A 13,245-nucleotide genomic window follows, 5' to 3' on the forward strand; every position below is an offset into this window, starting at 1 on the left:
TATTGAATTAGCAGGGGTCCCTGTAAAACTGGCCTTTCGCTGGTGCAGGTGTTGCATAATTTCATTATGTGACATCCAGCTGTGTTAGGAATGTGTATCCTTGTGTTTTATTTTTTATTGGACTGGTTGGTGGATCCAGAGAAATGAGGAGTTTGAAAGGAAAGGTGTGAGCTGAAATCAGTTCATTACATTGGCAACGCAGAAGAGTCACAGTATGTGGGAGTTCAGATGCCAGTGCCACTAGTCTGATGAAATAGAAATCAATTGAGTTTTAATATAACCTACTGCTTGCATTTTGTATGAAGCATATTACTGAATGTGGTATTTCCAGGTAACATCAAGATCCCTGGCAGAGCAAACCTTGGAGCTAAGCAATAAGTGGACTCCTAGGTAGGACAATTTTTAGAGAAGCATAAATTTGATTGAAGGGACCGGAAAAATATTAGCAAAGAAAACTCTTTGGAAAACAATTTTTAGGTATTTTTGGCTCTTTTTCTTCATAAAAAATTCACCTGAAAAGTATGTAATTAACTTGAATTTGTACACCATTTAATTGAGTCCAATTCTACATTTGTTGTTTAGCTTCACCTGTTTTGTAGCACTGAGGAAGCAGTATTTGTGCTTGTTTGTGATGGACTCTCTGCTACAGTACTGTTGCCCTGATAATAATGGTACTTGGCACTTTTGTTTTAAGAGTGCTTCTGAAATGTAATTAAGAACGTCTGCATCATCTTCTTCAGGCAGACATGAGCTCATTTTGCCTGCACTGCAAGCCAGCTAGTTGCTCTGTCAGCTTGTCTCGGAATGCGGTTGGTTGCCTCGTTTCTTTTCAGGGTTTATTAGCACAGGATCAGTATGAAACCAGCCAAACCTACACGCTACTCTTCAGCTCAGAGCAGGGTCAAAAGAAGTTCAGAGGTTTGTTCAGTGCATTTAGAGAGGCAGCATCAAGGTTGGCAATATAATTTGGTGGCTGTCGTCCTGTTCTCAAGCAGATGTGTCAGCAAGACTTGTGCAACTTTGTGGGGTTGCTACACTATTTTGCTCTGTTGCTGGAAGTACTGTGCAAGATTGCTCTAGGTAGAAGTAGCCTTGCATATTCATTTTCAGAACAGAGCTTCTGTGTCCTCTTTGGGATGAAACACACTATGAGAAGAGGCAGGCTACAACTCCCACTTGAATGCACTGGAAGCCTACCTTATAGATCCTGCCTGAAAAAAAAAATTGTCTTGATTAGATTATTCCAGGAAAATGAAGCATTTCTGGTTTTGTGTTAAAGCAGGAAGAAATAAATGTACTCTGTATGTAGTAGGCAGTAAATGTAATAATCACTTTGAGGTTTATTTGTTACTACAGCATTTTATATTTTTAATGTCCATGGTGTTTTTTGTAGACCGCGTCCCGATTTCTTTTACCGCTGCTTTCCAGATGGAGTAATGAACTCTGAAATGCACTGCACAGGTGATCCAGATCTGGTGTCTGAAGGCAGGAAAAGCTTTCCAAGTATCCACTCTTCCTGTAAGTTCGTTTACATGGAGTACTACTTTAAAATAAATAAATAAAATGTACTATGTTTTGGAATTACTCTTCTTTTGTTAGATGGTGAACCTGATTTTTGCTGCAGGGTCACTTCTGTCTTTGGTTAACTCTGCCAGAAATTTACTTCTGGAAATAAAATTGTGAGCCTGTTGACCCTTCTTTATCTCAAGAACCACGTGACTCTGCTGAGAGCCATAGCATACCGAGAGCATCAGTACAGTGAAGTACTATTCAAGGTTAAAGAAAACAGTGTGATTCTGAAGGGCTACCTGCAAACCTCTTTGTGCAATTATTGTTTATATAGTAAATATTTATTTTGTTATATTCCACTGAAATATGAAATGTGGCAGGGCATGTTGGACCGACAGTTTTGAAGAGGTGTAGTTGATGCCTTTCAAGTACTAGATCTATTAAACCAAAGTTCAAGTCACAAAGACAGCTCAGCTACTTTTATCTTCAAAATTTCATTCATTCAAAAAAAAAAAAATCCATTACTAAAGTGCTTTTCTTCATAGGAGGTTGTATGATTGGATGTGAAAGGAAGGAACGGACAGAGATCATGGTGCATCATTTTGGTGCTATTTGTCATAATGAATTGCATACAAAGACGGATTCAAGAAGTCCCTATAGCTCTAGAAGCTATAATAATATGCCAGTAGAATAATGATTCTTTCATTCCCTGTTTTCTTACTCCCTTGACGATATCTTTCTCTACAGACAACAGTGGATGAGATGCTTGTCTGTGTGGGCGTTTATTTTATCCTGAGGGGTACTTATATGTCCGTGTTCAGCTGTCTACTGCCACTGGGCTACTTTGCCATGGTGCAGGCAGGAGTGAATGGTGGCAGCTCTGTTCCCAGCACAAGTAAGCAGAAGAGAGTGAGTAGAAAGTCCTGATTTTTATGTCAACGTGACAATACTGAAGTAGCAAGAAATGAGAGAAGAAGAGTTTGGGGCATTGTTTTTGCAGTCCTTTGTTACTCCATTTGGCTGTGGGATGGTCCATAACCTAGGTCTGATGGTTTGTTTGATCAGCTGCTCCTAGCTAGTGCTGTATCTTGACAGATGTTTAGGTGATTTTTGAAAACTTGTATGCCTGATATATTTAGTTATATTAACTCAGATGTTTACAAAGGTTCCTTTCTCTGTCTTGAGGAGCTTACTTCTAGGGTGTTTTATGTCAGGAGGTCCAATAAAACTTCTTGTGATGTGTAAAATAATTAGATTACTGTGTTTCTGTTTTTTGGCTGATATAGTTTGTTGTCTTGTGCTGTTCTGTTTCAGAAAAGTGCCAATTGAGTACCAGTAAGTCCTACCTCTGGAATTTGTTTTCCTGATCTTTCAAAGTAATAACTTCCCGTTGTCTAATTGCACAGTTATGCATTGGAAATGAGTTGGGTAATGAGATGAATGAAATTCTGGGCTGCTCTTGTTCTCTGTTCCTTATTCAAGTCCCAGAACAGATAAAGGTGTAGTAAATGTTTGTCGCTATCTTATAACCTTTGTAGCCCTAAACAGTAAACCAACTGAGCTGTGTCAACTTCTTTTTTATGGGCTTTGATCCACATTAGAGGGACACTAACAGGTTATATCCTATGCCATTTAGAACAAATGGCATTTATTGCTATTTTCAGACTGTCTTCAGATGCTGATTGTCACACTTAATTGCAATCCCCTTGGCTAAGTATTTCTTCTCTGTATAACAACAAAGGCTTAAAGTAAGTACAAGTATAGACTGATGTACTGAGAATTTACAGGTTAGCCCACAACAGACATCAAGTGTTAGAGTTGCTTGCTTTACAGAAATGCAACAGTTTACTCTCTGGAGCTGCAAAGTGTAAGCTGGGGAGGACACCTGATGTGCTTTTGTTTTTGCTAAGACTGCAAACACTGTGTATGTAGCATGCTCTGGTTCACTCTGGCCCACATCCCAGTTCTCTTACCAAGACTGCTTGTCACACAGCAAAGTGCATTGTCCCTGTGCCAGTAAAGCAGCTCACAGAATGCGTACTGAGGTGTTATTTTTAACTGCCATTGGTTTTATAAGCACTGAGTTATGTTACTGCAGCTCACACAAAATTCAATAGGAGCAGTGGGTTTAGATCAAAATTATGAGAATAGCTTTCTCCTTCACTGACTAATACAATATTAGCATGTGGCTGAGTTGACTATATTTCCTAGTACAAAGCCTTTTATTACAGTGTGATGAGAATGAAGAGATTATGTATATGGTGGTTTTTATCTGTTGGTAAGTGTATGCTTGAGTGAGGAAATTCTGCAGTTGCTTGAAGTACTTAACTGTTTGAAGCCTGACGTTACAATATCCAAGTCCCTGACAAGACCATGTGTTTTGAAGCCTTAAAATCCACACATATTTTAGTCTTACTATAGAGAATTAAACAATTGTAAGTTTATATTCTTACAATGCCACCCACTGCTTCTTCTGTGTAGTAGAATTATTTAGATAACCAGGTTTTTCAATAATATTAAGAATAATTTATACTTGTGATAATTTATTTTCTTCCTGTTAATTCATCCCCCACTAGACTGAAGAGTAGAAAACATTATTATGGGAAACACGGCATTATACTGCCTTTCTGGATGTATGAAGCAATGAGGATGTTCAGGATATAACAACTTATGCTTAGAAATTTTGCTATAGTTCTACATTTTCAGTCTTTTGCTTTGTATAATGTGTAAACTATACCTACTTTGCTACCAACTCCCTGTGAAAAACTATCTCCATTTTAAAAATCATTCCTCTCTGCCTTCTTAACGTACTTTTAATTGTAAGCTTTCCTTCCATAAACTCAGTCCAAGATTTTTTAAGAAATCTGCAGAAATTTAAGTGGGGTGGATGAGAGTTGACATAAACTCCAGCACCTCTCTTGGAATTACTAAACTACAGTGGGCTACTTGTAACTGTATTTTCTACTTCACTTGAACACGTGAAGAAAATATATCATGAGTGAAAGCTTCCAAGCAGCTTGTAAAGAGAGATTAGAGGCTTCAGTCGAGCGCCATTTTCATCTTCAAACTCGTTTTTCTTACAGCATTCCTTGGACAGGCTGTCAATCAAAAGCTTTGTTATAGCAGGATCTAAAACCTCATCCATGCAAAATGAGGCGTTTAACAAGAAAATCTGTTGTGCTGTGACTGTTGTACTACAAGAAGGTGGTACAGGCTTGTTTAACAACAGTGACGGTGCTGGCACCCCCAGATGGCCTGACCTGATCTTGTGTACGCAATAAAAATGTGGTGAACTACCTGTCTTCCACTGAGAGTGAACTTCTGCCCTGAAGGAGAGTTCATTCTTCTTATTAGAGCATAGATGATTTTTTGGGGGAGCTTAAATTCACATCTCCATCTCCCTGTGCCAAGCAGTGTGTAACACAAATAAGAAAATGTGTGGAACACAAACTGTTTGGTAAAGTGAAAGGGAGACTTCCAGACATATGTGAACTATATAGGTGCCTGAAAAAATCAAGGCATTTTGTATCAAGTAGGAAAAAAGAGGTTGACCAACACGAAGACTTGTTCTTGTTACTGCCTTCTCTGACCAAGAAGAACTCTACCTGTGGTAGCTGCTGAAAACGTACTTTGAGTTGGCTTACCTCATTCAAGGCTGCTGTCTGCTCGCTCTGTCCTTTTCAGGAAAGACTACTGAAGTTAGGCAAATCCTTCTCTTGATAACTTCTTACAACTGCAACTTTAGCTTAGAATCCGCACAAGCACAACCGCAGCATTCAAGGACTCCATTGATATTTACCCAGCATGCATGCTGTATGGGATCAAAGAAGTCCCTAGACCTTTTGGATTTTTTTGAACACATTTTGCCTCTTTTCCAGTTGAACTGCCAGTATGTTTGTTGGAAGTGATGTTTGGGGGTAAGCAGCAAAAATTCCTGCCTGGGGCCAGTAGCTCAGAGGCCTTCAGGTCTCAGGTTTATACATGGCTATTCCAACCAAAATGCGTCCAAAATATATGTGTATTTTTCCATACTTAGTACTTCCACGGCTCTATAATTCATTGGCTATTTAAAGCTGCTACCTCTGAAGATACTGTTCAGCTTCTGTAAAACCAGACTTCATTGAAATAATAATGTTGATGAAGATCATAAGCACAGCATTTTTTCCTCCTGCCTGTATCCTTCCCATGTGTCATCCCTACAGTTAACTTGCACAGGGCCGTCAAGTATCATGTCTTAGAGGTACTTCGTGTTATCCTAACCTCCCAATGTAAGTGGAATAAGCTTGTAAGTAACTCTTTAGAGTTTGTTCTGGATGTACTTTGCCAGCCTGTCGTCCAAATAATAAGCAAGTCTATCTGAAACAGGGTCCAGAGAATAGTGGAAGTTCCTGAGCATCTGAAGGCCAGTTACACCATCTAAATGTGCTCACTGTAGTAAGAAGTGGACGAAGTCTGCCATCCCTGTGACGAGCTTCTGAAGACAATATTTCTTGTGTTTGGTGTTGCATGACAGGAACTGCCCTGCACTGTATAAGCTTTAGCATAGGTTTTCCTCACTTCAACCTTCTGATGTGCAGCAGGTGTGAGAAAGTATCACTGCCTCGGGTCACTCTCACAGTGCTGGAAAGGACATAATGCAGCTGCTGGTGGACTGACGCAAGACCCTTCACCATTTTTCTCTCCTTGAAGATTCAAATAGTAGCATAAGGAAACAGATAAAACAAACAAACAAACAAAAAAAACAAACAGCAAAATGGATGACTGTGAAAAAAGTATGGTTTGTGAAACAAAGAGAACAAATTATGCTGAAATCAATATAAACTTTTTATTGCCTTGAATTAGTAATAAGTATAATGATCACCCAGCATACCAACTGGTGAAAAATGCAATGTATGGGTAGGGAAAATGTAATTGAACATAATACATGAAAATCAATTTATTAGAGGAAAAATAATGTAAAGGAATACAGGACTGTTAATTGGATAAGCCACGTGTAACTGGTAGCTGGAAAGAACAGAGTTTGTAGGCATACAGCGTGCTCATGGGATGGATAGAAATCTTTTTGTTTTCTTTGATTTTTTTTTGATTTTTTGACTGATATCATGACGTCATTTTGATGTTTGTCTCAGCCTGATGATATCTTTCACCCCCAAAATATGAACCTAGAGTCCTGAAGTATTATTTATTTGAAAATCAATATCTAACTCTTAGTATTTGTTGTTGAAAAGTTACCACTGTGTAGAAGCCTCTTGTGACGTTTAATTATTGTTCTGTGTGTGAGAATGCAGAAAAAATGCATGGGAAATAAAGCCTTATAATACCAGGCTTAGATGCGGCAGAGCAATTCCAGGTAGACCAGACATTCATTGATTAAAAAAGGGGGATAAAATCAGAAAGTTTCTTTTCAATATCAGTACTTCATTACTTTAAGTTGCATTTACCAGTTCAAGAAAGATTTCACAATGCCTCATTCTTCAGATATTCTACAAACTGAATATTTGATTGGTATTTATGTGGACGGAGAGGCCTGAGTTTATTTTGGTGAAAAAAAATTTGGAACAGAAAGATAACAACTTTGGGGAATACTTTCACTATTTTTTTATATGTATGATTTCTTCATAACAACTCTCTAGATGTGATAAGCAAATCCTAAATTAGTCCATTTTATTATTTTTATGGTTACCATGAGATCCTGCAGGAGAAAGTCAATTTTCTAATCCTGGTTTTAATCTTATGCCATTGCTGTTATCAGAAAAAATCTTTTCCTTCAGCATGATCAGCCTACAAAGCATCAGAGTCTTCCCTACATCAGAAAGACTGTCCGATCCTGCTGCTTGTGAGCAGAAGACAATATGTCAAGTATGAGTTTATTTAAGATGACAGAAATCCTGAGCACGTTTTCCATACGAGAGTTCACATTTCTCAAAAGCGCATAGGGTTCGCAATGGCAACTTACGTTTGTTACAGAAGAAGGAGGGAGAAGGATGCCCTGGGAACTCCTAAAGAGTCTGGGAGAGGCACGCACAGTGACAACGCCAGATGTAGCTGTTCTCTCTATATTAGTGTCATACGCTTCAACTTTAAGAGATGCTGACAAGTCCAGATTTCTGTCACACACCATTCAAAAGCCAGTTATTTTCCTAAGCATAGGGAAATGTTTTAAAATATACGAAGTGATTATTCGGGCCCATATCAATGCATAGGATATTAAGCCTTTTAATTAATTAATTAAGCCTCTTTCTGGGAGTCATGGATATAAAGAATTTGACCAGGAAGCCAGGTACCCTGAAATCTTATGGAACTCAGTCTGGAAGCACACTTTCTTTCAGATAGATTCAGAGACAGTGAGAAGGAGAAGCCTGCTTGTATTATTTGTAGTACATCAGTTTGTTCCTATATGTAGATGATTGATGACAAAAAAAAAAAAAAGACAGAAAACAACAACAAAAAACTGTTGTTATTCAAACATCTTACATGGTAGGATTTTCCTATAGCTTAAAATTAGGTTGATTGCTATATGATTTGCGAGTTCACTGTAGGATAAATACCCCTCTCTGATCTAATCTTGAGCCACCTAATTGGATATTTCTTTTCTGAGCTTGGTGCCTCATTTCAAATTGCTCTGAATTCATCATGTCAGTATGATTTTCTGCTATTAAGCTGCAGCTGAATATTGCAGTTTATCATGCACTTCAGTAATTTGCTGCATAGTGTGTGGGTTTTTTGTTTGTTTTTGCTGTTATGGTTACTTTCTTTTCTGTACTTATATTTCTCACGAAGTATGCTAATAAGAAGTCCAGGAAATACTCTTTGGGCTACTGCACTGGGAAACTCTGCAGGTATCACAAACATTGGAAAACATCTGACCACTTCTGAAAGAATTATGTGGTAGTGCTAAACAGGAGGGTGATGATGAGGGAGGGATGTAGAGTGTGCTGGAATGGGAACTAAGCTACAGATTCCCTTAGTTCTTATAATTATGTGTGGGAACTGCTGAAAAGAGAGATGGTTGCCAGTTAATACAAGCATCAACATGATGCTTTAGGGGCTGCCAGAGTATCTTTGATATTATTTTTAAAGCCTGTTTATAGGTTTCTTCGTAGTTGCTTGATAGTTTCTTGGCAGTGAAGTAGAGCGATCATCAGCGCATGTTGTATATGCAGCAAGTTGCCAATGTGAAGGTAAGCTTAAATGTGGGGTTCTCATCAGATAGTACGGAACTTGTGGAATATGCTATGAAGAAAAATTTTTTGAAGACAAATAGGTACCGTGTTAAACAGATGCTATCACTATATATGCTCTAGTCTGCTGAAAATCCCATGAGGCTCTCTATAAATGCAAAGCAATGAATTGAATTTTAGGATGTGTTTAAAATGTATCAACTTCAGAAGCGGAGCAAATGAACTAAAGCACATTTCCATTCCTTGGGTCTGAAATCTTTGAAAGGCTGGCGGGAGTATCCCATGGAGTTCTACATTTGCCCATTTATTTTAGCAAAAGCATGTGGTCACTTACGAATAGTTTAACTAGTGCTGTCAAAAAATAATTTCATAGAAGATCCCATGAAGAGCCTTAAGAAAAAGCTAAAGTTTTTCAATGAACTGGTAGAGCTCTTGGACCAAATCAGAATACAGTGTAAGAATGCATGCTTATCTAGTTTACTGGATATTTTTAGGCTATTTGTACAATGACTCATAAATGATTAAAAAAATATATTTTCCAAGACTGAAAGTAGATTTCTGCAGGTGGAGGAGGAGTTAAATGTACTTTGTGTGTATGATGAAGGAAAATAGTAGGCACCTTAGGAAATTGAGAAATGTAAGTTGAGAGTTACTGAAAAAGATAGGAAAAATATCTATCAAAGAAAGCATGTTTTAAAAGCACAAATGCGTAGAAATCCGTGTCTTGTTCTACTGTTTGTTCCATTTGCTGCCTGCAATTAATTTCCCTAGGCTTTCAGCTGCAAAGATTTTGGTTTAAAATTGTGAATCCAGATCATGTTCCTAAATTGGTGATACTAAGTTTTTGATACAGAGCTCTGAATCAGAGAGAGAAAGACCTGACACGTGGCATTTTAACTGAGTCTTTGACCCAGAATTCACAGAATTCATCTGTATAAATGAAGATAGGGCACCACCAACAAGCAGAAATGGGCTGCAGAAGTATCATGTGTTTTTGTTTATGTTAATATAGTCAGATGGATGAGTCTTGACCTTTTTTCAAAAACTGGGTCAACTTCCTGATTAGATCTGACCTTAAATGGTTGCTCATGTTCCTATGTTACCTTCCAGAGCAGTAAGTGAGCAAGCAGAGTTAAAGTAGACACCACTGAGCTGGCAGTCAGAAATATCACTGTTCTGCATTCAGCCACACATCAGTCCTATGTTAGTGCACCTGCTTATGACTGTTGTGATCTGTGGTGGTGGAGAAGGTTGAGGGGAGCATGGCATAGTGATCTCAGTGTGGAGTTACCGTCATAACCTGACTTCTCTTTCACATGTGTTGACTGTTTATTGGGTAGTCGTAAGAAAATATTTTTCTGGGAGTGCTAAACTGCTACAGGAACATCCAGAGCCATGTCCTGGTTGTGTCCAGAGATCTATTTCATGGCTCAGCTCAACAAATAATAGATCAATCTGGTGTTAATCCAGATTTTCAATAGTAGCAAAACCCATAGTGTTATTTTCTGATCTGCTTGCTCTCTTTAGGCTCTTACTCTGCTCAAAAACATTTGCAAGCAGATTGCAGTTCTCAGAGTTTGACTCAGCTTTATTAAGAGACTATTTCTGAATGTGTTGTTTCTGAGTTGGTCAGAAGCAGTTAAGCTGTATTCTTCAGCTAAGAGATTGCTCTCATAGATTTGGGGAAGCTGTGTGAAACTGGTTTTGATTCCTTTGTGCTGAACAAAAAAGAGAATGGCTTGGTAAGAAGGTATTTTAAACTCCTCGGAGCCAGTACTTTTTTTTTTTTCCTCCTTCTTCGTATCAGTAGTTAGTTGAAGATCAAACCCACGATTATCATGAATGCCATATATGCAGCTTGAAATGGATGTTTCTGAATAATTGATGTGACTGAATAATGACTTCCCAGCCTGGTTTGTACTGACTGATAGCTTGATTCACAGAATCATTAGATTGAAGGCACCTCTGAAAATTGTCTAGTGTCAATACTTCCTTGTGTTGAACTTCATGAGATTCATGTCAGCCATAGTGCTCAAAAAGATCGTGACTGAGCCATTGGACTTCAAATCAACTAACTGAAAAATAAATTTTATGACAGCTAAAATCAATTAAATATTACAGGAGCCACAGAGATAATTAAACTTAAAATTTCGTGATAATAAATTCAATTAAAAACATTTTCTGTATAAAAGTGCTGTATCAACAGCAAAAGGAGTAAAATAATTTCATGGTTTTTTTTTAGTTGGATTTAGATACTTAATTTGAAAAGTTGACTTTTGGCTAAATTGTGCTATTGATCTTATTTTATTTTACTTTTTTACATAGAAATCTTTATTGATTCCAGAAGTTTCTTTTTGCAAGGAAAAAAAATTAAAACTTGAAGAAATTATTTTGTGGTAACATCTCAATTTGATTTGGACTGCTTCAAGCTTGAATGTTAACATAGCTGTACATGAGCTCTTTTTTCTTTCCTTTTTTTTTAAACTTTTTGTTTTCCTTGTATTATATTGGCTGAAAAAGAGTTGTAGTGACTACTGGTGAATACAGCTGAAGAAATTAGAGAATTTCATCAGATACCTGAGATGAAGCATGTTATCAGTGTATAAGGTTGTAGGGACAATAACAGCAACTGTTATGTCATATTTTTGAATGGCTTCCGTGATGAATGAAGGGCTCTTGATATGCTTGAGAGAATTTTAAAGTGAAAAAGAAAATTATTTTCTGTCTCTTTCAGACTAAATTATGCACTTACAGTCTTCATAGACAGGATGGCAAATAACGTTCAAACACTCAACTTCATGTATTAGTTGACCCTATTTTCTATAAGAAATTCATGTTTTTAAAAGAAACAGTTCATGTCACTGTACATTTTTAACAACTTGCACTTTTCATACAAAAGTGACCTAGGTAGTAAATATGTCACTAGTGAGGAAATAACCATTCACAATGGTCAGATTTGCCTGGGTTTCACACTACAAATTGTAACAATACAGGGAACTGATTTTTCAGTTTTCTTATTCAGGGTAAGCCTTTGCAGGTATAAACTCATCACAAATTAAGGTGAACATCTGTTTCCAACTTAGGGGGTAGTCTTGCTGATCAAAATCAATGCCAGAACTGAATTAGCTGGAGATTTCTATTCTATTAATAGTTATCACTACTACAGAAAATAAACGATCAGCAAACAAAGTTAATGGGAGCAGTGACCAAAGAATTAGGATACCTACTGTGCAATTCAATATAGCTACTCCCTTTAAGAAAACGTTTCATGTGGAGCATGTAGCACGTTGTACATTCTGTTTATATTAGAAGTAGGACATGTACATTATAAGAGTACTGAATATGAGGTCATCTGTGCTTATTTGTTGGAAGAAAGAACAGTGTCTCTAAGAAAGGAAGTACAAATAATAATAGGAAAAAAAATTGGTCATTCTTTTCTTCTGGTGTAATAAATGAGATTACATCTTCGGACCAGTCCTGCATAGTAATTTCCTACTTTAAGTAGCCAAATTCCATTATGAATGACAGCAGTAATTGCTCAGTCTGTTGTAATAAGCCTAGGAATACATAAGGAAAATTCTGCGGAGATCTTCCAGCCCTATCTGTGACTAAAGAGAGAAATCCCAGCTGCCTTTTTTAACAGCATTTCCATTTCTTCCTCTGTGAGCAAGGTCAGCCTCTACATTCTGCAGGTAGTGGGAATATGTAAGTCTTTCCCTCCAACTCTGACACATTTCCAGGAAACAGAGTTCTTGTGTTCCAGGCACTGCCCTTAAGTAAGATTCCTCACAGAATGAAAGGGACAGAAAGCTGCTGTTACTGCTGGTGTTTGCATTTGACAACTGTCGTTGAAGACGTGTGGCAGTAAAGGGAATGGCCATGGACATTGTGCCCTCATCCCTTACAGGGCATCCCATCTTGCTCAGGAATGACAATACAACAACTTTAGAGGCAGTGTGCAGGATGGTTTTCTAATCCAGAATGTGGGACGTGCAAGTTTCAGTTCCTTCCTTTTCTCTAGGAAGAAACAACGTTTAATTTCTGCAAGCTATCAAGAGTATTTGTTGAATTACTCATGGTAGTTTATCAAGCAGCTTTAATGCATATTATTGCAGTAAACAAGGTAGCTATTTACCTGCCTGTTTTTTTTATGAAGAGACAGAGCCATGCAGGTGTGCTGTTCTTTTGTCATGACTAACCAGTTATCAGTCTGAAGATATACCAAATCTTAAGGTGAAAGGGCATGTCTTTATCTTTCCATCAATTTCTCTGAAAACAGTAGGCTTGCTTCCAAACTGTATAAATTTGCTTCTCACCAGCACACAGCCTTTTTTGTTAAAATGACTGAAAGAACTGAAGCATGAGGTGTTGGATCTCTCTGCTAGCTAGCAAAATTCACCAGACCTTCTTCAAGAAATGCTGGATGTAGTGTAATTCTTCACAGTAACATGTTATTTAGCAATACCAAGGCCTACATGAAAAATCAAAAACTTGAAGCTAAATTATACCGTAAGCCTGTTGCTTTCTTGATTTCAGGACAATGATTTTCTGATTC

The 13,245-nt window shown here is 37.7% G+C and overlaps 1 protein-coding gene across 2 annotated transcripts in view; it reads left to right on the plus strand.

Annotated features, from left to right (window-relative positions):
- Nucleotides 1-13,245, plus strand: part of PLPP4 (phospholipid phosphatase 4) — a 61,391-nt gene that overhangs the window by 29,941 nt on the left and 18,205 nt on the right. For both annotated transcript variants that reach the window (XM_080596558.1, XM_080596559.1), the window contains exon 5: nt 1,394-1,518. In XM_080596558.1, coding sequence (XP_080452684.1) covers nt 1,394-1,518 — 125 coding nt within the window. The remainder of the gene's footprint in view (nt 1-1,393; nt 1,519-13,245) is intronic.

The sequence above is a fragment of the Anser brachyrhynchus genome (assembly GCF_964034855.1).
Source record: "Anser brachyrhynchus genome assembly, chromosome: 6".
NCBI lineage: Eukaryota > Metazoa > Chordata > Aves > Anseriformes > Anatidae > Anser > Anser brachyrhynchus.